This window comes from Canis aureus, chromosome 21, assembly GCF_053574225.1.
Source record: "Canis aureus isolate CA01 chromosome 21, VMU_Caureus_v.1.0, whole genome shotgun sequence".
NCBI lineage: Eukaryota > Metazoa > Chordata > Mammalia > Carnivora > Canidae > Canis > Canis aureus.
The window spans coordinates 30,741,658-30,767,673 of record NC_135631.1 but is presented as its reverse complement, the minus strand read 5'-3'; the positions used below and the strand labels follow the sequence as shown (position 1 = coordinate 30,767,673).

The window sequence follows — 26,016 nt, the reverse complement described above, 5'->3', positions numbered from 1 at the left end:
CTGATCCAGGTCTCGCCCCCTTAATGAACCTACAGCCCTGGCCCCGCCCCGCGGCGCGCGCTCCCAGTCCCGGCATGCCGCGCGCGCAGCCCTGGCCCCGCCCCGCCCCGCGCGCTCCCAGTCCCGGCCTGCCCCGCGCGCAGCCCTGGCCCCGCCCCGCCCCGCCCCGCCCCGCGCGCTCCCAGTCCCGGCCTGCCCCGCGCGCCCAGTCGGGGCGGAGCGGCGGAACTCCGCCCGGAGCCGGGAAGCAGCTCCCCTTCCCGCCGGCTCGGCGCGGGATCCCGGAGGCGCCATGGATCCCCGGGTGGTTGCGGATGCCGTGGAAGCGGGCGAGGAGGACGTGATCATGGAGGCTCTGCGCACGTACAACCGGGAGGTGAGCGCGAGCCGTGAACGTGCTTGCACGGAAGAGGTGGGCCGGGCGGGGCTCGCGTGTGCGGACCCGGGCCTGCGGGCTGCGGGCGGCGGGCGGCGCGCGGCGGAGGGGCCGGGGTCTGCGCGCACTTGGGGGGCGGGGAGAGGCGGGGGGGGGTGCGGGCGCCCGCGGCGGTCGAGCCCGCTGAGCCTCCCCGTCTCTGCAGAACTCCCAGAGCTTCACGTTTGACGACGCCCAGCAGGAGGACCGGAAGGTGGGTGCGGACCGAGGGCAGGGGGCGGGGGCGCGTGGCCCCGGGGTAGGGGGCCTGCTGGAGCCGCTCTTTTTCCCGCCCACAGAGGCTGGCGGAGCTGCTGGTCTCGGTCCTGGAGCAGGGCTTGCCACCCCCCCGCCGCGTCACCTGGCTGCAGAGCATCCGCATCCTGTCCAGGGACCGAAGCTGCCTGGACCCTTTCACCAGCCGCCAGAGCCTGCAGGCCCTTGCCTGCTATGCCGGCATCGCCTTGGAGGGGTCTGGCCCGGAGCCTCTGGACATGGACGTTGTCCTCGAGTCCCTGAAGTGCCTGTGCAACCTCGTGCTGAGCAGCCCGGTGGCACAGGTGCTGGCAGCAGAGGCCCGCCTGGTGGTGAGGCTCGCAGAGCGCGTGGGGCTGTATCGCAAGAGTAGCTTTCCACACGACATCCAGTTCTTTGATCTGCGCCTCCTCTTCTTGCTCACGGCACTTCGCACTGACGTTAGGCAGCAGCTGTTTCAGGAATTGCGGGGAGTGCACCTGCTGACTGATGCGCTGGAGCTGACCCTGGGAATGAGCCCTGACGAGAACCCCCCGGAGCTTCTTCCTCCCCAGGAGACCGAGCGGGCCATGGAGATCCTCAAAGTGCTCTTCAATATCACCTTCGACTCCATCAAGAGGGAGGTAGATGAGGTGAGGACTGACTTGAACCCACAGGTAGGGCTTAACGGTGTGGACATTTGCTGGTTCTGTTTGCCTATAGCGAACTCGTAGGTTCCAGGTATCAGACGGGGAGAGGACGGGAAGAGCTCTCAGCCTATTGGGAGGAGGCAGGGAGCTGTACATCATGTACAGGGGCCTTCAGAGACTGTCTGAGAAAGGCAGAGGGCATACCTGGCACTTGCAGCCTGGTAGGAGGGCTGTTTGGTACATGGAGAGGTCACGAGCAGGACACTAGAGTAGGTTGTGGTTTTTATCCCAGGAAGACCTGGTAATGGTCTTGGTTAAGGAAATGCTTTCAAGGCTACGTGGGGGAGGACGAGGGGTTGGGCACACAGTAGAGAAAATGCATAGTCCGTGCATGTGATCCCAGAGTGGGGCCTCCTCTCACAGGAACCCCTTTCTTTTTGGTCAGGAAGATGCGGCCCTTTATCGGCACCTGGGGACCATTCTGCGGCACTGTGTGATGGTCGCTGCTGCTGGAGACCGCACAGAGGAGTTCCACGGGTGAGGGTGGGGCCTGTTCAATGGAAGGGAAGTGTGCTCAGGGGTCTAGACAGCAGTTCTCACCTTGGCTGTCGGCTAGGCTTCCCCCTGGAGAGGCTTCACCTACAGGGGTGGGATTTCCATCAGTGCGTGTCTACGGTAAGGGGCTAGGACAAGAGAAACGAATCCAAGAACGGTATCTGTGTCTGCAGTGTAGTTAGTAGTAACCAACCACGTGGTAGTTAGCGAGTAACTGCTGAGTTCTGTTTCGGCGACTTGTGCCTGGGCAGGTTCTGGCGCTCCAGAGATTGTCCGTGGGGCTTCAACCCAGACGGAGCGTGCCCCCTTTCTTAGGAACTCACCCCACCGACTATGTGGGAACATCTCTAGGGTCAGTCTTACCCTCAGTACCGGCCCCTGGTTCTGGTCATCAAATCCCTAGATGCTAGTTCAAGTCACATGCGGCCTCTTTAGGGGGCAGCAAGGCTTGTACTTATGCTGGGGGGTCGGACCTATCAAGCCCTCCTCCTGATCTGTCCTCAGCCACACAGTGAATCTCCTGGGGAACTTGCCCCTCAAGTGTCTGGACGTCCTCCTTACCCTGGAGCCACACAAAGGCTCCCTGGAGTTCCTGGGAGCGAACATGGATGTGATTCACGTCCTTCTCAGCTTCCTGGAGAAGCGTCTGCACCAGGTGGGCAGAGGGACCTGACCTGTGGGGTCCTCAGTGGCTCTGACTTTCCCAAGCAGCCTTGATCACTGCTTTTTTTACGGTCACACTGGTAAGCAGAGTGTGATTCAGGCCATTTCTCCAGCTGCTTCGTGGTCCAGTTTGGCAGAAAACCAGATTCTTCCTCCCTCAGAAACACGTGGCCCCTCTCACACGCACACACTTGAAGGTTTTACCTGTGCTGGTTATCTTGACGGGTTTTCAGAGTCAACAGCGGAGTTTGTGTCTTAGAGCTGTTTGTGGCTGTCTCTAGAGTCCTTGCCTGTGCCGTCAGAGCGCTAGCATTGCTGTGTGCAGGCAGCCCTCGGGACGAGTGACACTTGTCTCTTGGCATCCCTTGGGGAACCCACCACCACCTCGAGCCAGAGGCTGCCTGGTTCCCATGCCTGCACACAGGACGTTGGCCAGCTAGACCTCCAACCAGCCCCTCTGGGATACTGCAAAGCAAGATGGAGTGAGATTAGTTGTCACGTTGCTCACGTGCGCTATGAGCTGGGTCCCTTGCATTGCACATCATGGTTGTGACTGCTTCTGCCACAACCCGGGGTGGGGGGGGGGTGGTCCAGGGAGGTCACTGGGCGGGGGGGAAGCCGGGGAATGACAGGAGCTCTTTGCTCACTGGGTCCATGAAGCCCACAGGGTAGGGATTTTGTTTTTGCGTTTTGGTCACTATTTTTTGAGGACGGGTCACGTGCCACTGGTGTGCTAACGGCTACGAATGTTTTGTGTTTTTCCTACGACTTTGGTGTGTGGGTGAGGAGGTTAGAGCAGATGAGTGGCCCCAAGTCCCAGAGCACACGAGAGCCCTAAGTGCAGTTCCATCCGCGGCCCCTTGAGGCTCCCAGACGCCCAACGCCCACTCTTGGCCCCTCAGCTGACTAACTGTGGCAAGGCGTCTTCCCGAGCGCCTCCTGCCAGGACCATCCAGTGTGCGCGTGTAGCCCCCTGACCTCAGGTCAGGTGGGGGCGGTGACAGAGGCTCCTCTGCAGACGCACCGGCTGAAAGAGAGTGTGGCCCCCGTGCTGAGCGTGCTGACGGAGTGTGCTCGCATGCACCGCCCGGCCAGGAAGTTCCTGAAGGCCCAGGTATGGGGGCTAGGGGCCAGGACGGAACTCTGGTCAGACCCCAGCCGCTCCAGGCCCAGGCTGAGGGACGGCTGCCTCCCAGGTGCTGCCCCCACTGCGGGACGTGAGGACTCGGCCTGAGGTCGGAGAGCTGTTGCGGAACAAGCTTGTTCGCCTCATGACGCACCTGGACACTGACGTGAAGCGAGTGGCCGCGGAGTTTCTGTTTGTCCTGTGCTCTGAGAGTGGTGAGTGCTGGGATCTGCCCCCACACCTGCCCCTCGCCACCTTCACACACTGACCTCTGCCCTGCCCCTCAGTGCCCCGATTCATCAAGTACACTGGCTACGGAAATGCTGCCGGCCTCCTGGCTGCCAGGGGCCTCATGGCAGGCGGCCGGCCTGAGGGCCAGTATTCGGAGGACGAGGACACGGACACAGATGAGTACAAGGAAGCCAAGGCCAGGTGTGTGCTCCTCCACCCTTGGCTGCCCTCACTTGGCCTGGTCCCAGTTCCCACACCCACAGGGTCCCGCAGGGTGAGTGGGACGGGATGACAGATGTGTCAGACTTTGGGGAGTCAGGCCTTGGTTCTTGGTATCAGGTTATTCCATTGAGAACATGGGCTGCAGGAGCCAGGCAGTTAGGGGACCAGCAGATCCAGGTGGCAGGAGCTGGTTCACTGCTGCTCCTGGAGGGAGGCCCCTGCAGCCACCTTGCTTCTTGCCATTCCTAGGAGAATGGGTTTCTTGGCAGTCCAGGCCCAAGCAGGATGTGTAGGACCCCACCCACCCGGGGCAGCTGCCTCTTGTTCTAGAGAGGCACTCATGCATTCCCTATACCCCCTCCCCTGGGAAGCAGCATAAACCCGGTGACCGGGAGGGTGGAGGAAAAGCCGCCCAACCCCATGGAGGGCATGACGGAGGAGCAGAAGGAGCACGAGGCCATGAAGCTGGTGAACATGTTTGACAAGCTCTCCAGGTACGTGGTGTGGTGAGGAGGGGCCCCTGGCGGGGAGAAGGGAGAACAGAATCCCAGGCCCGGGTCCAGCCTAGTGAGCTGCAGGGGGTGGGGTCAGTGACGGGCTTATGCAGGGCTGCCTCACTCAGGTTGGAGACAAAGGAAACGCCTCAGGAAAGGATTAGATTTGAGGTTGGTATTACGTTTATCTCATAGATGAGATGAAAATTGAGACCTAGAGAAATTAAGAGACTGTGTAAGGCCCCAAAGCCACCAGGTAGTAGTTGGGACTCAGGCGTGTCTGACACAAGTTCCCACCCTGGCTTCCCTAGTAAACGGGAGCAGCTTGGAGCACATGCACGGAGCCAGGGGTAAGCGGGACTGCCTCACCTGCCGGGCCCCTCCCCCAGCCTCACCATGTTCTTCCCTCGCAGGCACAGAGTCATCCAGCCCATGGGGATGAGTCCCCGGGGTCAGCTGACGTCTCTGCAGGATGCTATCTGTGAGACCATGGAAGGGCAGCTCTCCTCGGAACCTGACTCAGACCCCGACTGAGGACAGCCAGGCTCTGGTTCCCCCTTCAGAACTGGTGCTGCTTCCAGAGATGTCCTTGGGACTGTGACCCGGGGAAACCATGTCCCTCTCCAGCTCAGAGATCCCTCTCTCTCTTTACCTCCAAAGTTCTGTTAATGATTTGTTTCTGGTCCGGTTTCTTATCTTTAGGACTGTGAGGGTCTGGTCCTGCTGCGACTCTGGGAACTCAGCCTTGATTTCTACTGATGAAGTGGCCTCGGGTGTATGCCAAGAGGATGGGGGCAGAGGCTGAGTGTGGGCACACCCAAGCATGTCCCAGTCTGGCATGCCTGCCTAGAGCTTCCACAGCAAGCAAGTGCTGCAGTTCACAGGAAAAGAGCTTGCCAGAACTGTACACACTAAGGACAGAAACATACATCCAAGGTATGCGCTGCTACTTCTGTCCCCACTGAGCTCAGGACTGGTAGCCTCTTCCGCATCCTAGGTCCTCGCTCAGCCGTCTGCTCTAGTATCCACAGCACCCAAGCGCTCACCGCTTGTGACAGTGGAGTCCTGACCTTCCCACTGGCGTAGACCATAAATACATGAGGAAAATGTACCTTGTAAAACCCTAAGTCTGGATTTCTATCACGTTCCACAAAGCATCCTAGAAACACCATCTTGGAATAAAGAGTTTCAAGCAGGAGCCTATGTATGAGGAATTAATTTCATTCCTTTCAGAATTCAGCCCTTTTTCTACAACATTAGTCACATCTGTTTTTGAGGAGTCTGTTAAGTGTGCCATGGGCAGGGAAATGATGCCCAGCATGAGGGACCACACACAGGGTAAGAGCCAGCGATCAGGAAGGTGTGCCTGAGTGGTGCTGTCCAAGCTGGGCCTTGCGGCAGCCCCAGCACAAGAAACCTCAACAGGAGCAAGAAGTGCGGGGTGAGCCAGGGGCCAGCTGAGGTTTTCTCAGAAACGCCTTCCACCACATAGAGGTTAATCCTGGGGGCGTTACTGGGAAGGCCTGCTGGGGAAGCTGAGGGGGAGGCATCCAGGTAGAGTGAACAAGGTACGACGCCCTTCAATGAGGGGTGCTGGGGCTCTGTGGGAAACGGCACTAGGCCCCACTCCAGGGTGAATCCAGGGGCATGTTCTCCATCCTTGAGTTATTCCAGTGGGGAGGAATGTCCACACACGCCCAAGGTCCCCTTTCTACATCCATTGTCAACACTCACATTCCCTTTGAGGAGACCACAGTGTTTATTTCATGCCAAAAATGAACAATGTTTCCCTAATTAAAGATAACCCCACAAAAGAGGCCAACAGGCTATAGGACCCTATTGTATTACTTCGGACCCAGGACCACGCCTTGGGAACAGCTGTGGCCACTCAGCCCAAGACCAGGTCTAAGGGACAGAGGCTGAGTCTGCCCTTCGGATGGAGACCTGGACACTGAGCAGATTCAGTCTGGGCTTCCTGCTGGTCTGAGTTCAAGAGGGTCACTGTCAGAAGAAAGCTTTTGTTTGGCATCAAGAGCTTCAGATTGAAGAGTCAAACAGCAGAAAGATGCCGGCAGCTTGGCACCCATGATTGGGGTGGCCCACAGCGTGAGCAGAACACGACTTGGGCAGCCTCACACTCTTCCTCAGGCCACCGGTCCTGGTTCAGCCAAAATTGTTTACTCAGAGGTGGGCAGTGACTCCTTGGAACCGTTTCTGTTCCCAGGAGGGGTGGGGGACCAGCCATGATCCTATCCGTCCCGTCCATCGAGCTGGAACATGGAGGAGAAAGGGAATCAGTCCTGTAGATCTCAGGGCCTGGGTTCCAACTATTTAATCAAATAAAAGCTTTTCTGCCTCTGCCAATGCTGCCATTGAGCCCAAGTAACACGATGCCAGCAGGGCTGGGCGGCAAAACACAGGGCTTCATTTAAGTAACCAGGTGAGATGTGCTGAAGCTCACAAGCTCAAAAATAGGCATTATTTGTGGAATTAACCCCAAGGTGGACTGCAGTTCATCCCTCGGTATTTCCTATTGGATAGCAACTCTTCGTATGCGTAAACCAAAACCAGAACCCACTTTACATAAAATTATAAAGATTTTAATTACATCTTCACATAAGATTATAAAATCGCACAGACCAAAGTCTGTAGGACTTCTTCCAAAAGTCCTTGGGGGCCACTTGGCTTAGTCTTGTACGGAAATAGGACGTCAGAGCCAGGAAGCTGCTAGGTGGATCTGACCAAAGCACCCGCTGCCTGTCTTCCTGATGTGCAAAGTATAGGCTCCGGAGCTACCTGCATTCTCTACTTCCCTAAAATGATCCAGCAATATGACTTTGACATTTATAATAAGATAAGGGGTGATACCAGCCTACATCTTAGCCATTAGAGCCAAACTCTGGAATGGAGAGATAGAAAAAATAGCAGCCACAATGTCTAAAATGTGTGGAAGTCTCCTGGCCTTAATAAGCCTTATATTCTTTCTTTGGTTCAACTTGGTAAGAAAGCAGACTGCAGCCAGAGGCTGGGGGCTTCTGCCCGGGAGGGTGAGGGGAAGGCCTGACCCCGGACCCGAGACCCCTGCCCCCCTGGGCGGTGTCACATGAGGATCCTCAGTGATGACTGGACTTCGAAAGCTTAATGCTGCCTCCTTTAGAAAATCAGCACTCACGCCAGGGCCACGCATGCTAACCGATTCTCCTGGGAAACTTCACTTGGAACAGGTTTGGAACCTCAGGAGCACCGAGCGTCTTTGGCTTTGCACCCACAGCGGATCGATACGGGCCAGCAGCTCTCGTGATCATCACAGGAATGCCTTCCCAGGGTGGGCTTCACCCCACACCAGCACACACAAGTTCAGCTCCTCAAAGCTCATCTCCGAGCCACACTCAGCCTGGAGCTAGCTGCTGGCGGTGCTTTACTTAGAGGACCCAGCCGGTCTGCCCGCACCCAACCGCAGCTCCGTCGCTGGGGAACAGGCAGCCAGCGTCGCTCTCGTAAGCACACGGACAGCCTCGGACAGTGGCCGGGACTGGGTTAACACCGATGTGCGCTATTCCTGTCACTGTCTTAGCCAGCTAGGGCTCCACATCAGGGGCACCTGGACCCCAGAGCAGCGAGGACCCTGCTTGCAGTCTGTACCTTTTCGGTTTCCTGCTGGATGAGGTCCTGCAGCTCTTCTCTCCAGCCCAGAAGCTCCACCAGCCTTTCCACGCTGTGAACCACATCCCCCAGCTGGACCACATCCCTGCTGCGAGGACACCAGGCAAAGGGCCCCACCACGTCCCGGTTGATGAGCAGTCGGGGCACTGAGCTCCGCACAGCCTCAGACAAGCTGGCGAAAGGTTCTACCTGAAAAATTGCCCACACGTGAGGAGGCCAGCACCCACCCTGTCCTCCAAGCCCCGCAGGACACGTCATGCACAGCCTGAGGCTTTGAAAGAGCAGCTCAGACCGATGGTAAGGCCTTGGATACAGGGCACATACACCACCATTTCCTTCTAGTCACGCAGCCTGCCCGGGCTCTAGGCCTGGGTCCCTTTATGTCTCTGTCCATGTCCTTCTGCTTCCCACACTCCTGGCCTCTGCGGGTCTCCCTGCCCAGGCGCATCTGGGGTCCAGCAACTGCGCCCTCTTTTATCTGTCCTGTCCCACCACACACGTCTCCTCCCAGCAGCATCTCGTCTGTCCGCCCTCACTCCTTGGGAGCAAGGACCTGGGCTCACAGGGGGCTCCTGGGGCACCCACAGGGGTGGATGCCCCACCTCTGCACACTCTCCACCATTCAGACTTCTAGGGAGTCCCAACTCGGTGCCTTTGGGCTGCTTCATCCAGCTCCCACGTGAAATTTCCATTCAGAAGCAATAATATAAGAAAGAGATAATTGAGACTGGCTTATTATCTGGGAGGAAAATGCTCAATTCCTGCCTTCGCTGAAAAATTTCGGGTGAGTGAAAGAAATGTTACGTGATTTACATGTAAACAAAACAATTCTTAAAGAAAACTTAGGTTTTATAAGTAAAGGTAGGAAAGGACTCTTAAGGCCTGATAAGTCAAGTCAGATGAGACAAAGGAAAGTCATGATAGGTCTGACTACATAATACTATCACATTATTATCTACATAAAAATACGACGTAGAAAATAATTTTTAAACCTCATCACCATAAACTGCAAGCATTTTACAACATGTGACAAATATTGCTAATTGCTAAACTAATTTTAAACATTTTATATCATTTATGGATTTATATTGCTAATTTAATGACTAAGAAAAAAAAGAATGAAAATGAGCAAGAGATACAAATATTCAATCCAAAGAGAATACAGTGGTTAATAAAACATGAAAAGATGAACTTCAATATTACAGAAATGTGAGATCTCCCTCTCTTCCTCTCTCTCTCTCACACACACAATTTCTAGCCAAATCAGATGGATAAACTTAAACACAGGTAATGTTTGCTGTTGGGAAGGATGAGGAAAATGGCCACTCATATACAACTGGTGACAGTTTACGTAGTGTATTTTTCTGGAAGGCAACTTCTCAGTATTTACTGAGGTACTCACATGAATGTGTGAACATGTGTACACTTGGTTATTCACTACATCATTATTTTTATTTTTTTTTTTTAATTTTTATTTATTTATGATAGTCACAGAGAGAGAGAGAGAGGCAGAAACACAGGCAGAGGGAGAAGCAGGCTCCATGCACCGGGAGCCTGACGTGGGATTCGATCCCGGGTCTCCAGGATCGCGCCCTGGGCCAAAGGCAGGCGCTAAACCACTGCGCCACCCAGGGATCCCCATCATTATTTTTAATATAAAATCTATATACTTTATTTTTGTTGCCCATCAATAGAAATTTGCTTATTCATCCATCATCCCTTATCTTAAAACTCTGGGGGCTGGGTGTGTTCCAGAATTCAGAATATTTCAGATTTTAGAAAACATCATTTGGTTTATATACAATTATTATGTCACAACTCAGTGGGATCTGGAGGGGCAATTAATAATCAAGTTTATTGCTGAGTATTTCTTCCACACAGCATATGAGATGAAGTTGGAGCAATACTGCAGATTACTCGGTGCTAGAGACAAGCACTCTGATTGGGGGGTCCCAGCAGGGACACTGGGCGCTAACAAGGTAGTTGGTCTCTATGCATGGTGCTGCCCCACCTCTGGTTAAAGGTCACCACAAGGTGCAGCAGAGAAGCTGTGAGGACACCGCATAACACTCGCAGTGCTGGAGGGGGTGGAGGGATTCCTTCCTTTGCCCTCGATCTATGTGATGTATGAACACTGCCCTCTGCGGCGTTACCTGGCCACCCGCCATCGCCACCCGGACCACCACCTGCAGGGTCTCCAGCAGCTCTCCCCGCCACAACACCTGCGGGGTCAGGAGGTCAGACCCTGTCACTGTTGCCCTCTGTTCGCTCACTCCATATGGCTGTGGCCACTGCGCAGTGCCTGCTGCCAGACACCCTCAGCTGACACGTGCATCCCCTTCTGCCCTCAGCTCCGGGTCCCCTTCCGACAGTCATGGAAACCAAGCTGATGTCCCAATCAGTTCCTAACCCTTCCCAGCCTTCCTGTCCCACTTGTTATTTCACCCATAACATGTGTCAGCACCTAACACTGTGTCACTTGCTTGCAACATCGTATTGTCTGTCCAAGGCCCTACAACAGGGCCCGGCACACAGCGGGCGCATTTGCTGGATGAATGCACCTAACTCTAGGCCTCTGTGGCCAACCACACAGGCCACAGAGTACAGGCCTTTCTGGCGCTTCTGCTCCTCGGCACCAGCACCCAACCAGGCAGAGCTCATCACAGGGTCGTGTTTGTTGCTCTTGTCACATCCTGAGCTTCAGATCTAGAGGTAGACCAGCTTCTAGAATGTGTCCACAGGTGTGTCCTAGGTACCTCAAACACAATTGTACAGAACTGAGCTCGGAACCCTCCCTCCAAATACCTTGTTACCAAAAAAAGGCCTGAGTGCCCACAGACACAACCAGACCACTCCATCTCCTGTCCCCAAGTCCAGCCGTTCTTCTCTTTGCCCTCTCTCATGGTCAGATGATCTGACCGGGCCCACAGCCTCACCTTCATGAGAACCCACCTCCCAGGCATCTCCTTCAATCCCCACTCCCCAGCAGGTTCTGGGACCTTGAGCACTGGCTAAGCCCCTGGCTCAACCACTTCAAGTCTACCGCTTCTAGCACAAAACCAGCCTCTGTGATGTGGCCTGGTAAGTCTGTCCTGCCCTACTCTCCAGGTCCCTCCTTCCTCCCTTCCCTTACACACCGTGCCCCACCCATGCTGATGGTGCCTCCAAAGCTGAGCACCCTCCCTCCCTCTTCCCCATTCTGCCCAGACTGCCAATCCCTTGGCCAGGAATACCTCTGCTTCCGACCAGTTGAACCTACTCATCTTCCGAAGCTAGGACGCCAGATGTGAAGGCTCCAAGAGCAGCTGGTGCCACCCCAGCAGCCTCACCTCCTCGGCCCTGTCCTTATAGCCTCCCCTGCCCCTGCACACTCAGTCCACCACTGGACCTGCTGACAAACCTCCAGGGAGGTCCCGAGGATGAGCAGCAGATCTGCCATTGGGAAATCAAGTACATGCAGCAGGAACCTCTGAGGCAGTGTCTCCCCAAAGAACACGATGTCAGGCTTCAAAACGCCAGTGCACACTGGGCAGCGGGGGATCTTGTCCATGCTCACGTCGGCCTGTGCAACACACATAGACAACAGGCCAAGGACAATGTCACGACATACTCAGGCTGCCAGACGGGAGGGGGCGGGGTGGGGAGTGCACTTGCTGTGAGGAGCACCAGGCGACGTATGGAGGTGAGTCACTAGATCGTACACCTGAAACTAATGTAACACTGTACGTTACCTAATTTAAATAAAACTTTTTAAAAAGACTGCTTTTACTAAGAAATTTTCAAACATTCATAACAGCTGAATAATGAACCCAGATTTGGCATTTATTGACATTTTGCCAATTTTGTTTCAATGGCTCCCTGAAACTGGGGACACACTGGAGTATTTCTTTTTTTTTTTTTTTTTTTTTTAAAGATTTTATTTATTTATTCATGATAGTCACAGAGAGAGAGAGAGAGGCAGAGACACAGGCAGAGGGAGAAGCGGGCTGCATGCACCGGGAGCCCGACGTGGGATTCGATCCCGAGTCTCCAGGATCGCGCCCTGGGCCAAAGGCAGGCGCCAAACCGCTGCGCCACCCAGGGATCCCCCACACTGGAGTATTTCAAGGTGCATCCTGAAGAGCCCATGATATCTAGCACATGTAACGCCAGGCTGTGCCCTTCAGGGGCTTATCAGAGACATTCAGATGCTAAGGAAATAGTATGTGACACAGTCCTCAGGAGGTACTCTGCAGGCATTTGGCCTACACTAAACATGATTCAGTGAGAAAGCTGGTATAAAGTTTGTACCTGATTGAAGTGATCATGACATCACCCTAGACCTGGAAGGCATTCAAGCAGGAGCTGTAAGCAGTGTTGCCACAGACCACTAGCTTGCAGGCCAAGGTGAGGTAGACGCAAATCACTGCTCTGCCCTAAGATGCCTGTGTTCATGTGCTGGGCTGGGTGTCAAAGGAAGGAGCCTAAGAACGAGGACAACAGCTTCCTAAGACAAACCTTCCTGGCCCTGTCTTAGCAAGCTGAGCCCAGCCAGAACCAGCAGACACAACAGACCAAGGAGACACTACTCAGAGACTTCAGATACTATTAGAGACACATTAAGGCCATTTTGTGTTTAACTTTTTTTTTAAAAAAAGGGTTTGAAGTATCTGTTGGGGATAGAAAAATATAAAAAATAATGTAGTGGATTTGAAAAAGAACCAAAGAGAACTTCTAGTAATAAAAGTAACAAAAATTAGGAAGGCATTATTGTGATGAGCACTGGGTGTTGTATATAGGTGATAAATCACTAAGTTGTACTCCTGAAACTGATACTGTGATATATGTTAACTAACTAAATTTAAATAAAAATTAGGAAGAAAAAAATGGGGCAAGTAATTCAGATCTGGAAATGAGCCCACAGCTGGTTGAGGTTTCACATCTCATTAAACCTTTTCCAAACAAAAAACAGTAACAAAAATTAGCACTTAGTGGAAGAACCTTATTTTATACAACAGAATAGAAGGTTGGTAAACTGGAAAATAGATCAAAAGACATTATTCAGAACACAGCACAGAGAAGCAAGATGGAACACACAGAAGAGCCATGGGTGGGAGCGTGAGGTCTCATGGGAGTTTAAGTAGAGCTCCACAAGGGAGGTGAGGGAGTGGGAGATGCAATCGACATCTGAGAGGCAACAGCCAGGGATTTTTCCACTAATGATGAAAACCACAGATTCAGAAAGCCCTATAAATTTTAAGCAGAATAAGTAAACAAAAGGAAATCCATATGGAGAGTTACCCCAGTAACAGTGTAAAACTCTAAAACTCCAAAGACAAAGAGAAAAGATTTAAAAATAAGCAGAGAACAGATACAAACTGATTCTAAAGTTTATATGGAAAGCAAAAGACCAGAATAGCCAACACAATATTGAGGCAAAGAACAAGACTGACACTATCTGACTTCAAGACTTATTATAAAAAGCCACAGGAATCAGGACTGTGGCTCTATTGTAGGGAGCAGAAGAATAGATCAGGGGAACAGAACAGAGAGGCTGGAAGTACCCTCACACAAACACAGTCAACTCTTCTTTGACAAAGGACCAAATCTCATCTCTTCAACAAATGGTGCTGGACATTATGAAAATTAATAAAGGGAAACCCTGCTAATGTGGATTCAGGAGGTCGGAAGGAGCCCTACTGCTCAAACATCAATCACACGAAGAAGTGTGAACTACAGACCCAACAGAAGAACCCTCAACAGGAAGAACCATCAACGGCAGGTCCCAACAGGGGAAGATGTGCACCCCCCCTCTACAACAAATTGGCTACCCCAGCGATCAGCTGGTGAGACACCATCATTCCCCAGACCTGTCTCTCAAGCCCCTCCCTACTCCTTCCTCTCCATCAAATGTCCCTCTCCTTTGTTGTTTGGACGTGCCTACGGTTTTGTCATAGCTTGCTTGTCCCAAATTACAATTTTCCACTCTCCTGAATAAACCCATTTTGTTGGTAAAATAGTGGGCAGTGTTATTTTTAAGGAAAACTTTACCTGGTGTCAGAAGTGGGACGCAGGCAGCTACCTCCAGCGGCTCTGAGGCTGGTGAGCACACACACAGGTGCCGGTCCCCACAGACCTGGTCAGGCTTGCTGCTCTCTTGCCGGCCCTGGGGTTTGAGAATAAGTCGTCTCCTGGACATGAGCTTCACTCTCTGTTCTGAGCTCTCCAGCCTTTATTCAGGACCTGTTTTAAGGCTTTGTCCTTCCTGAGAGTACTTGTTTGGCCTTTGGTCTGACTCCTTTCTAAAGCTAGGCTGTTCCTACTGGAACTGTGCCGTTTAGACATTGTTCTCTTCCCTCTAGAGAAAAGCCTCTGGGAAGTGGGATGCCAGCGATCAAAATGCTGTGAGGACGGCCTTGCCCCCACACTTCTGGGACCTCAGCCAGTTCTAGGTTTCAGAATGGTGGCCCCTCCTCGTGTGCATTCTTAACTAAATGGACTGACTCAACCAAAAGGCATTCACAACCTCAACAGCCATCGTGGGGAACCTCCCATCTCCCCAAATTGACTTTTCTCACAATGGAATTGGACAGCCATGGCTGGAAACTTGTCAACACTGAATTGGATGCTTATTTTAATTGGTACCTCAAGGCTTCCAAACATTTTTAGGATTCAAATTTTGTTTTGCCTCAGTTAATTTAGAAATAGTATTTTGCAAAGAGGCAAACAACTGTAAGAAGTCAACGGGGCTTCTGAGGCCTCTTCCCCTTCCCATCCTCTTTGTCTCCAGACAGGTGGGGCCACCTTATACTCGGGCCCTGCCTCTGGAGCCTTTTCCCTCTTCCTTTGGCACTGGCCCTCCCCTCCCCTATACCCATTCCTCCTTCTAATCCTTTCACTGAGCTTCCCTTTATCTCCAAACCTCTCCCCACCCCTCCTCTCCTGACCCTATTAACACCTACCCCTCTAAAGTAAACTCTGCTGGAGGTCCAAATGAATGCCAAATGGCTTATGCTGCCCGGACTAAGGCTGAATTTGGAACTGTACTGAAACAATTTCCCAAAGTGACTGAGGACCCTATACGTTTGCTGAAGATTTAACACAGTTATTCAAACTTACTGATCTGATTTCTCAGATTTGTATCAATTGGTCCACATGCTTGCTGCTGAGGGTCAGACCAAACGCTGGATGAAACCAGCTCAATGGGAGCACCCTGAAAGGGATTGAGAGAAACAGATGCCTAAGTTTTGGCAAAGTGCTAGAACTCGCTAGAAATCTCCACCAAAGGATTACAGTACCTCTTCCTAAGCCTGCTGACTGGACAGGATTCAAGCTTGCACAGAAAAGCCTGATGAAAATGTTCATGACTATACAACTGACACCACACTGTCTTCAAAGAAAATTCTTCCTTTAGATGCTAAATCCACCCAATTAGCCTTTAACTCTACTTATTAATGAGCTGAACCAGCATCTTATGGGAAACTGTACACTCCAGGTTTATTTAATTTGGCAAACCACCTCTCTGGCATCCTAGATGAGTCACCTAAAAGAAAGACCACTATCATTCTCAATTTTCACTCCAGTAAATGGAGGCCTCTAAACAACCAGCTCCCCCACCCCAGCTTCCCCACAGCTCCCCCCCACCCCACTTGTTTCTGCTGCTTTTTAAAAAAGATTTAATTTATTTATTCATGAGAGACAGAGAGAGAGAGAGAGAGAGAGAGAGAGAGGCAGAGACACAGGCAGAAGGAGAAGCAGGCTCCATGCAGGGAGCCCAATGTGGGACTCGATCCCCAGTCTCCAGGATCAGGCCCTGGGCCGAAGGCAGGCGCTAAACTGCTGAGCCACCCAGGGATCCCCTCTGCTGCTATTACACAGAGCAAGAGTTGCAGCAAATGACTTTTCAGAGATAACACCAAAGGCACAATTCATGGAAGAAAAATATATTAGACCTCATTAAAGTGAAAAACCCTGCTCTGTGAAAGACACTGTCAAGAAAATGAGAAGACAATATTTTCAAAGAAGAAGAAAATATTTACAAAAGACATCTGATAAAGGATTGTTATCCATAATATACAAAAAATTCTTAAAACTCAATAATAAGAAAATGAGCAACCTAATTTAAAAATGGAAAAAATAAATAAATAAATAAAAAATAAAAAATAAAAATGGGCCAAAGACCTGAGTAGACAGCTCACCAAAGAAGATGCATAGGTAGCAAATGAGCATTTGAAAAGATACTCCACATCATATGTCACCATGGAATTGCACATTAAAACAACACAATACCATTACACACCTATCAGAACAGCCAAATTCTAGAACATGGACAAAACCAAATGCTGCGTGCTCTTACTCACTGCTGGTGGAAATAGAAAGTGGTACAGCCACATTGAAAGGCACTAAACATGCACCGACCATACAATCCAGCACTCATGTTCCTTGGTATTTACCAAAGATGCTGAAAAGTCATGTCCATGCAAAAATATCGCATGTGGATGTTTATAGCAGCTTTGTTCATAATTGCCAAAACACAGAAGCGGCCAAGATATCCTTTAGTAGATGAATGGATAACTAAGGCCCAGCCACACAAGGGAATATTATTCAACACTAAAAAGATGTGAGCTATGAAGGCATAAAAAGACGTGGAAGAAACTTAAAGGCATCTAACTGATGGAAGTCAGTCTGAAAAGGCTGCATATGTATGAGTCCAACTCTGAAATTCTGGAAAAGACAAAACCATGGAGACAGTAAAAGGATCAGTGGTTCCCCAGGGTTGTGTACCAGGGGTTAACTGATTAGTGGGTACAGTTTTCCTTTGGGGTGATGAAAATGTTCTGGAATCAGACTGAGGTAGTAGTTGCACAACACTGGGAAATATATTAAATGCTAATGAATTGTACACTTCAAAATGTTTAATTTTATGGTTATGTGATTTTCAACTCATTAAAAAATAAAACAAAAGAAAAACAAAAAAAACAAAAAACAAAAAAATAAAATAAAACATATGCCTCATCAATATTTCAGAGTTTCATCTTTATTTAAGATTTTCCAGTCTATCCTATTCTGATTGTAGAAACCCATCCTACAGAAACATCCCCAGAAGTACACAAGGGTATGAGCACAGGTATAATTGATGCATTAAACTTAATAGTAAAAATAACAAACATCAAAAAATACCCCACAGTAGGTGAATGCCTACATGTTAACACTCCGGTTACTAAAAATAGTAAGCAAAGCTGTAGTTATTGACACAGACATCCATGAAGTTTTGTTCTATAACAAAGCAGGTTGTAGAACATTAACCCTAATAATCCTATTACTGGGGAGCCTGGGTGGCTCAGTTGCTTAAGCGCCGCCAACTCTTGGTTTCAGCTCAGGTCATGATCTCAGGGTCGTGAGATCAGGCCCCACATCGGACTCTGTGTTCAGTGGGAAGTTGGCTTGAGATTCTCTCTCCCTCTCCCTCTGCCCCTCTTGCTCATGTTCTCACAAATAAATTTTTAAAAATTTCAATAATCCTATTAATTAAAAAAATTGTCACTGTGTAGTGTAAGGATACAGACACAGCCATGTACGTTTAGGTATGCCTTTTTTTTTTTTAAGGTTTAGAACATTATACACTAAACTGTTAAGAGTGGGCTATAGAAACTCCCTATAGGTTGAAGGGAGATATGTTTTTCCCTACATATTTCTTAATTTTTTACAAGTGTGTATTACTTTTCCAATTTGAAAATAAAGAAAAGCACTCCACAGCTTTACAGTTCTGGTGTCTTCCAATACAATGCTCATAAAATGTCACTATTCCAGATCACTCCCACTGCAAAGTGCAGAAGGGAGAGAACCATCAGCGTGACAACTCACCCAAATGTCCTTCCCTGAGGAGGGTCTTCGGCAGACAGTGCATGTGGCGGAGGCGAAGGATCCATGAGCTTCAACCAGCTTTGAGGCAGGGATCCCAGCTACTGAAATTCAAACCAAAGCTAAGTGCTGCTGGCCCCAGGGTGGGCGCACAAGCCCTAGCGCGTAAACTCTGAACTTGGCAGACCCCAGAGGGAGTCACAGCCTTCAGTGCAAGCCTGGCTGTCCGTGCCTCCCCCACCTACAGATGATGTCCCACTGACCAGAATGAGCATCAGGGATGAGGGCTTCCAGACGGAGCCAAATTACGGTAAAACAAAGCCTGTCAACAAGTTTGCTATAAACTCAGATAAAATTACATTTGATACCTAGGGAAAAATTACCTATTCCATAGAGACCAAGCAAAAGTGAAAAAACTATACAGGGGCACCTGCGTGGCCCAGTCAATTGAGCATCTGACTCTTGATTTTGGCTCAGGTCATGATTTCAGGGCCGTGGCGTTGAGCCCCAGGCAGGCTTCACACTCCGTGCTCCACGGGGAGTCAGCTTGGGGTTCTCCCTCTCCCTCTCCCTCTGCTCCTCCCCCGATGGGTACATGCACGCGTGCTCTCATACTCTCCCTCAAGAAAACTATATAAAGACAGTAGCTTCCAAAAAACTGCAGAAAAACAGAGGTAACTTATGACAGTTCCCTGTTCCCACTGCCAGCCACTGAGCTGTGGGTGGGCAAGCAGCCCCAGCCACAAGTGGCTTCCACTGTTCCCGTTATTGTCAAAACCTCCATATGCTAAAGCCACAGCCAGATGCTCCCACCTTCCCACAAGGCCTGTCCTACTCCATCTCCAGAAAAGATCATCCCCGTGGGGTATCCACTGCTGCCTATGTAATTCCAAGCTGCAGAACCCTTCTAGCAAGGAATCATTTTCCTGGAGTCCAGGAATGACTCCTTTTTTCAAATCACAAGATGCTAAGTCAGCTCTAACAGCACCCATCAGCAGTGTCGATGCCCATAAGAGAAAGGCTTGGTGAGTGCCTAAGATGCAGCGTCTGTGAACTACTGGTTGTGGCTGTTATCGACACAGTCAGAAACCATTACACATCCTGTTTGATAATACTAAGGCATTAATAGTGGTCTCTCTGTGGACAATGGCATCCTAATTATATTTTAAAAGTCTTGGGGCAGCCCGGGTGGCTGAGCGGTTTAGCGCCACCTTCATCCCAGGGTGGGATCCTGGAGACCCAGGATCAAGTCCCATGTCGGGCTCCCTGCATGAAGCCTGCTTCTTCCTCTGCCACTCTCTGTATATGTGTGTCTCTCATGAATAAATAAATTTTAAAAAATCTTTAAAAATAAATATATAAAAGTCTTTATCTTCTAAAGATAACCAGTGAAGTACTTATAGACTATTTATAGATTAAGTTTATGATGTCAGGGATTTGCTTCAAGATAACCAGGGGTGAGAGAAAAGGTGGGGGTAGGAAGACACAGATAAAGCAAGGACTGGCTATGATGAAGGCATGGGGGTTCATTACATTCCTCTCTTTATTTCTATGTGCTCAAAAAATGTAATAAATTTCTTTAAACAAAATCACCCTACCAGCTTCTAGCAAAACTAGAAGCTCCTGATGTCAATTTTAGTTCTGTCCAAAACTCACAGCACAGCAACTATGCCAGAACATCAGGTCCACCAATGAGATCCCAACAGTGACTCTTAGACACATGGTGCACTTTTTGTCAGGGACAATGGCATCACTAGTTGGCTTGAAATCAACCAGAGGACAGGCACCCAAGCCTTCTGTGCAGAGAGGAGGTGGCGACAGGCGGAGAGCTCACCTCTCTCGAGCCCATCAATATTCTGCGTGTAGAGCCGCAGAAGCAGCCCCTTGTCGTGGAGCAGTCGGAGGAAGTAGTGTATGATGTTGGGCCTGTAGTTCTTAAGGTACAGCTCCTTGGCCAAAGTGAAAAAGGGCTTGGGGTTGTGAGAGAAGAAAGCCAGCTCAAAAACAGCCTCGGGGTATGGGAGGTCATACTGCTGCAGGTTGCTATAGAGGCCGCTCCCGGGAGACCTGCGAAGAGGAGCAAGAGGCTCTGAGCCCTGAGGAAGAGGCAGGGCCATGAGGCAGACCGGGGTGCCAAGGGAGGAGCTGCTGGGCACCTGAAGTCCGGAATGCCGCTGGGCGTGCTGATGCCAGCCCCCACCATGACCAGCACCCTCTGGCAGGCTCTGGCTCGAATCAGTTCTGCTATATCCTGCAGAAAAAGCTTCTTCTTATGGTCACCTCCGCTTCCAAAGATGCTTGAGGTTCTAGTGGAAAAAGATATGGGTCTTCTTCCGCCTGTAATGCTGACAGAAAAAGAGAGTGGCCAGGTGACCAGGGACTGTCAAACTCATGCTAGCCCTCCTACCACCCCCAGCAATGAGAATGATCAGACACCTCCCTCCTGTACCCCAAAATGACCACTTTTCTCATCATGGGTGACTACTGGGCTACAAGAGAAAGAAGTGTCAACTCAGAAATCAAAACTTATTTGGGAGCAAAAAATTCAGATTACTTGGAACTGTGCAAACAAGGGATGTATCATCTCTTAATTCCTGCTATCCAGTGCCAGCACTAAGAGAACAAGGGTCCACACCAAAGGTGTAGGGGCTTAGTGGGGGCTCTGGGTGTGCTCTCTGTAGAGACATATACTGCAGCGTACCCAGGATGTGACAAATACACAGTGACATTTAAAGAAAGCCAATGTCTCAGACTTTACACCAAATATCATCAGGAGGAAAAATGGGTTCTAGAGACCATTCCAGAAAGAAACACTCATGCTCTCACTGCAGTGGGTAGACTCAGCTCAGATTCTCTCTGCAAATCACTGGAAGGTTTCTCAAGTCACCCCCAGGAGCCAGGAGCTGAGACGCTCACAAGGCTATGGTAATAGGGACATTGGATGGTCTTCTGTAGGAAAAGAGAGCAAAACACAATGAACAAATCACAGGCTTCAGCAGGACCTCAGGACTTATAAAATATGACTCAATAACCAGGAAAGCAACAGGAAGAAACAAAAGTAGTATGAGGAACACAAAGCCTGTCTCGTCTCTGAAAATGTCCCACTGCAGTGAGTCTGCAGCCATGGGAGGTATGTGTCACTACAGCCTCACCTCATACAGGCCTGGAAGGGCCTCTGGGCTTACTGCTCTGCTCTTAGGGCCCCTGCCTGGCATCTGACCAAGCTGCACGACTTCTTCATCTCCTGGTATCACGCTGGCAACTCACCCAGAGTTCAGGACTGCCAGCTCCACTGCACAGGGCGCCTTTCTCACACCCCAAAGACTGGCGGCCCCCATGTCCATTCTTCCGGGAGAAGGCCGTTGATGACCCTCCCCCAGGACATCTCTGACTCCGGTATAGAGACTCCTCCACCCTGATGGGAAAAGAGATTCAACAAATGGAATTGACAACCCTCCTCAAATGAGTGACGAATCTAAAGTGAATACAGACATAAAGACAGGAAACTGACAGCACTTCTTTTACTCATTTGTGATGCAGGCAAGAAATAAGCACCCTAAAAGCGCATTGTCAGATACACATCAGAACAATTCAAGAGTATGAATCTTCTAGAAGTATGGCCCCAACTCACTCTCCTGTTTGCTCCTTGTCTGTTGTATTCCTCTGCTCCTTACGGAACTGGCACAGCAAGCTCTGTGCAGACCCACCCAGTGGACACACGGTCAGTGAGGCTTTCCCTGAAACTCTCTGCTCCCCACCCTAACACAGCATATCCCCCCCCAGTGACAATTCCAACTCCATGCCCTCTTATATACCCCCTTTCCAACCAAGTAAAAGGGCCCCCTGGCTCTTGTCTATGTTCCAAACCCAGCTCCCTCTGCCCTGAAAAGACCTTTCTTCCCCTCAGTATGTCCAAATCTCCCACAGCCAAGGCCAGGACCAAATGCCACCTCCTTCGTGAAGCGGCTGCTGAACCCGTGAGCAATCACTTTGCCCTCATTTGATTCCCTGCTTCTTCGGGGAGGCTCACATCTCTCCCTTCCTGCGGTGGCCCTGCACGGCACCTCGCACACTCTACCCTGGGGTCAGGGACTTGCTGCTCACAGCCCACTTGCTTCTGGGTTGCTGCTTCGCCCACCACATAAAGCATCATCTTGGTTTTCAAAAGAATGGATTTCTGAAACATATGTACCAGAGAAAAGGGAGGAGAACAAAGGAAGGTGCGCGTGCAGAGCCAAAGGACAGTCAGAGCCCTAGCTTGCTGCTGGTCTCACCAGGTCACTCACACATCCCGAGCCTTGGCTGCTAGTGCCAAGAGCAAGAAACGATTCTCACAGTCTTGCTCGAGAAGACCTATAGCTGTAGATCTTTTCCTCAGAAAGTATAGGAAGTACACACAGCACGGAAAACAGTGCCTCCCCCTTCTCCTCCCCACTCCTGCAGAGATGCCCACAGACCTTGAAGAAGTTGTGCTGCATCAGAGATTTCCGTAAAAGCACCTACCAAGCAGTTTTTCTGAGTTCAAGTTTCTAAGTCTCCAAAGGAGATTTTCTAGTGAGGACTGGCTGGATGGTCAAGAAGAGAAGGTGCTCTGGCCACAGCCACAGCTGTTAAACGCCCCATGTCACTCAGCATCTGGAACAACCCTTCCCCCACAGTCTTCACCCAAACATTTACTGAGCTCCTCCTACATGCAAGTTATTAGGAAAAACATAAAAGGAATTAAAGGGAAATTGTGATATTGTGATTTATAATAAAAACGTTTTTGATCTTCATCCCCAAACCCTGGGAATTTCTAAGAGCAAAGGGCACATCTCTTGTGACCGTGGCTGGTCTCTTGTCCTCAGTTCCGGAGATCCCCCAGAGCTGTGGAGGTAAGGTGGGCATCCCGTCTTACGTACCCAGCCCCTACCCACCACAGCTGGGTGTATGTTCATGAGGGGACTTTGGGAAGGTCCTAAGGATGGGGGCTGGGGGCCAGGGCCAACCAACTGTGATTGGAGGGTTGGAGCCTCCATCAAAACTCAAGGGGGTTAGGGGTCAGAGGGCTTCCAGGTCAGTGAACCTCCTGCCCAGGCCCCTGGGCCCCGAACTCCAGGAGGCAGAAGGGACCAGGGACCCCTGCAGACCTCACCCCATGTATCGCTCCACCTGGCCTCTCATTCAGTCAATAAAACTGCAATCCACTCGGTCAGCTGGTCTCCCGAGGTCTGTGAGCTGCTCCAGCAAATGAACGAAACCAGAGATGACCCTGAGGACCCGACTCCATAGCCGGTCAGTCGGAAGCACAGGAGACAAGCTGGTTGGTGTCTGAACTGGGGGCTGTCTTGTGGGAGTGCGTCCCTCACCCGCGGTGCTTTCTAGACCGGAACGGGGTTCACCTGCTGGGACACCGGTCAGCGCAATAAAGGGCCCTCGGATGAACAGAAGATCGCTTGGCATCCTTTAAACTCCTCACCGGTACTTGTAGTAACTGTAAGACGGCATCACGCAGATGCACCAGTCTTGAAGCATTAATCCGCTGCTGCGCACCTAAGGTACTTTAACGGCTGTGCGCCCACGCCATCCCCACGCCCGCGTTCGGTCCCCAGGCAACGAGAACCGGAAGAACGGGCGGCGCCTAACGCGCGGCGGACACCAGCAGGGGGCGCTCCCCCCCCCCTTCCCGCAGACGGAGGAAGCCGGGCTTCGCGGCGCCAGCACGAGGAAGGCGGCATCCTCCAGCACAGGCGCCCCAGCCGGGGGGGAGAGCCAGTCACAGCCCTGCGGGGAGAGCCCAGCCAATGAGAGCCCAGCACAGCCAGTGAGAGCGCAGCCAGTGAGAGCCCAGCACAGCCAATGAGAGCCCAGCACAGCCAGTGAGAGCGCAGCCAGTGAGAGCCCAGCCCAGCCCAGCCAGTGAGAGCCCAGCCAGTGAGAGCCCAGCCAGTGAGAGCCCAGCCCAGCCCAGCCCAGCCAGTGAGAGCCCAGCCCAGCCCAGCCAGTGAGAGCCCAGCCCAGCCCAGCCAGTGAGAGCCCAGCACAGCCAATGAGAGCCCAGCACAGCCAGTGAGAGCCCAGCCCAGCCAATGAGAGCCCAGCACAGCCAGTGAGCCCAGCACAGCCAATGAGAGCCCAGCACAGCCAGTGAGCCCAGCACAGCCAATGAGAGCCCAGCCCAGCCAGTGAGAGCACAGCCCAGCCAATGAGAGCCCAGCACAGCCAGTGAGAGCCCAGCACAGCCAATGAGAGCCCAGCCCAGCCAGTGAGAGCCCAGCACAGCCAATGAGAGCCCAGCCAATGAGAGCCCAGCACAGCCAGTGACAGCCCTGCCCAGCCAGAGAGCACAGTTCCACCGATGAAAAGCCACTACACTTCCAGCTCCGTTTATTCCAAAGGATCTTTTTTTTTTTTAATTATTCCCAAGCCCCACCCCCTTCTTCTCTAAAAGAGCATTTCGGTCCTCTGTTTCGGGAACTCGCCTACGGTTTTGCCATAGCTTTCTTCCTTGAATGACAGAGAACTGAATACTAAATACATCTATTTTGCTGGCAAAATAACAGGTTTATTTCTAAGGTCAACTGCAAGGATCCCAAAATGTACAATTACTGCATAGAAGGGTATGAACATATGTTAGTAGAAGTATTAATTGCACACATTGGGAGCAAAAATAAACCAAAAACGTATGTGCCCTGAGGCTCAGGAGTTCCACTACGTTTATTCAAAAAGTGGGTATAAACAATACACCCGAGCATTATTTGTAGTAACTAATTTCAATAAAAGAAAGATTCAATACATCAGGAAACCTCAATTGAATGGAATTTTACAGATCACCCCCAACCTGGGACGGGGTGGTGGGGCATTCTCAGTTTCCCGCAGAGACAGGCAGTGGGAGACTCCGAATGGTCAACGCCCAAGAAGTCCAGACTCCATCTCGACCCTTCTCTGCGGGGACAGAAGCAACAGGTCCCTCTTCCCTAACTGTACGCTCCCCCCATAAGGTGAGGCAGAGTCTGGGGAGGTCTTCGTTGGGGTAGATCTGGTGGTTCGAATAAAAACAGTCGTGGGGAAAAAAAGAAGTCTGCAGATTAGTGTAAACGACTGAGGAAACATTTATGTTTTGAGATGAAAGCAAGCGCAAGACCTACTGTCTAGTAGAACCAGCAAGCTGCACTCCAGAATCCGAGTGTCAACAACGAACACACAAGTGCGGCCTGTGCACCTGCAAAACGCCGTAGAAAGCAGCCAAGCGCTGCCACGGTGACCTCTGGAACACCCCGGGCGTGTGGCAGTACTTAGCTCCTGCAGGTTCTCGGGTCCCACCGACCGCGCGAGGACAGAGCCGAACCCCGCTGGCTCTGCAAGCCCGGCCCGCGCCCCCCTCGCGGCTGCCAGCCGCCGGGCCGGACCGAGGCCCACTTACCTGCCGGGCCCCAGAGCCCGAGGGCCGCGAGAGCAGGCCGAGCGCACCGCGTCATGGCCCCGCTCCGCCGCCGCCCGCCCGCAGCCTTGACCCTAGGGCGCAGGTCCGCCCCGCTCCGCGAGCCAGGCTGGGGCGGACGCCAGGCGAGGGCGGCTTCCTAGCCGGTCGGGCTCCCGCCTCTCGCCCCGGAGACCAGAGCAGGAGCCTGCGTGTCTCTGCCCCGCTCCCCGTCCGTTTCCGCCGGGCGGGGGAGGCGCACGCTCCGCGGACTCCCGCCCGGCATCACATCTTCGGCGGTCCTCGCGACGCTCCGCGGAAGCCAGTCCTACCGAGGCCCCCACGGAGGGAGAACGTCGGCTACCAAGCCGGGAGAGGGCCGGGCGGCCCGAGGCTCTCGAACCGCGGAACCGCTCGGCCGGCGCGCGGGAAACCCGGCCAACCGCACCCGGAATTCCCTGCGAGGCCGCGCGCGGTCACCCCGACAACCAGGGGGCGCCGCCGGACGCCGGGGCGCTCCCGGC

At 51.9% G+C, this 26,016-nt stretch overlaps 2 protein-coding genes and 1 long non-coding RNA gene across 16 annotated transcripts; 2 read left to right on the top strand and 1 right to left on the bottom strand.

The window, feature by feature from the left end:
* Positions 1-180: 180 nt before the first annotated feature.
* Positions 181-5,788, top strand: RIC8A (RIC8 guanine nucleotide exchange factor A). 2 transcript variants are annotated; one of them, XM_077863774.1, is made up of 10 exons: positions 184-376; positions 582-629; positions 715-1,302; positions 1,745-1,836; positions 2,359-2,509; positions 3,536-3,631; positions 3,714-3,858; positions 3,931-4,075; positions 4,471-4,590; positions 5,004-5,788. In XM_077863774.1, the coding sequence occupies exons 1-10, from the start codon at positions 293-295 to the stop codon at positions 5,122-5,124; spliced, it is 1,590 nt and encodes a 529-aa protein (XP_077719900.1). In that variant the 5' UTR covers positions 184-292; the 3' UTR covers positions 5,125-5,788. The 2 variants fall into 2 exon arrangements, with proteins under 2 accessions (XP_077719901.1, XP_077719900.1); XM_077863775.1 differs by lacking the exon at positions 4,471-4,590 and having other exon boundaries at positions 181-376; positions 5,293-5,788.
* Positions 5,789-6,330: 542 nt separating this feature from the next.
* Positions 6,331-25,998, bottom strand: SIRT3 (sirtuin 3). 13 transcript variants are annotated; one of them, XM_077863790.1, is made up of 9 exons: positions 23,228-23,968; positions 21,361-22,780; positions 20,920-21,042; positions 20,250-20,438; positions 19,928-20,160; positions 18,097-18,197; positions 11,654-11,815; positions 8,233-8,442; positions 6,331-6,860 (listed from the first exon to the last, which is right to left on the bottom strand). In XM_077863790.1, exons 4-9 carry the CDS (start codon positions 20,294-20,296, stop codon positions 6,840-6,842), a joined length of 774 nt encoding a protein of 257 aa, XP_077719916.1. In that variant the 5' UTR covers positions 20,297-20,438; positions 20,920-21,042; positions 21,361-22,780; positions 23,228-23,968; the 3' UTR covers positions 6,331-6,839. The 13 variants fall into 13 exon arrangements, with proteins under 13 accessions (XP_077719916.1, XP_077719907.1, XP_077719908.1 ...); XM_077863781.1 differs by lacking the exon at positions 20,920-21,042 and having other exon boundaries at positions 21,361-21,508; positions 22,124-22,780; positions 23,228-23,967; XM_077863782.1 differs by lacking the exon at positions 20,920-21,042 and having other exon boundaries at positions 21,361-21,508; positions 22,597-22,780; positions 23,228-23,967.
* LOC144292872 (uncharacterized) lies at positions 9,899-12,013 on the top strand. Its single transcript, XR_013360257.1, has 2 exons — positions 9,899-11,334; positions 11,461-12,013. It is a non-coding gene; the product is annotated as an uncharacterized LOC144292872 (long non-coding RNA).
* Positions 25,999-26,016: the final 18 nt, after the last annotated feature.

Coding starts and splice junctions, on each gene's coding strand:
- RIC8A (XM_077863774.1), top strand. CDS start 293: ATGGATCCCCGGGTGGTTGCGGATGCCGTGGAAGCGGGCGAGGAGGAC. Junction 377..581: donor TGCGCACGTACAACCGGGAG/GTGAGCGCGAGC, acceptor CCGTCTCTGCAG/AACTCCCAGAGCTTCACGTT. Junction 4,076..4,470: donor TACAAGGAAGCCAAGGCCAG/GTGTGTGCTCCT, acceptor CCTGGGAAGCAG/CATAAACCCGGTGACCGGGA.
- SIRT3 (XM_077863777.1), bottom strand. CDS start 23,535: ATGCCAAGCGATCTTCTGTTCATCCGAGGGCCCTTTATTGCGCTGACC. Junction 20,439..21,360: donor CTGGCAGTCCTGAACTCTGG/GTGAGTTGCCAG, acceptor TTTTTCTGTCAG/CATTACAGGCGGAAGAAGAC. Junction 18,198..19,927: donor TATTGATGGGCTCGAGAGAG/GTGAGCTCTCCG, acceptor TTTGAATTTCAG/TAGCTGGGATCCCTGCCTCA.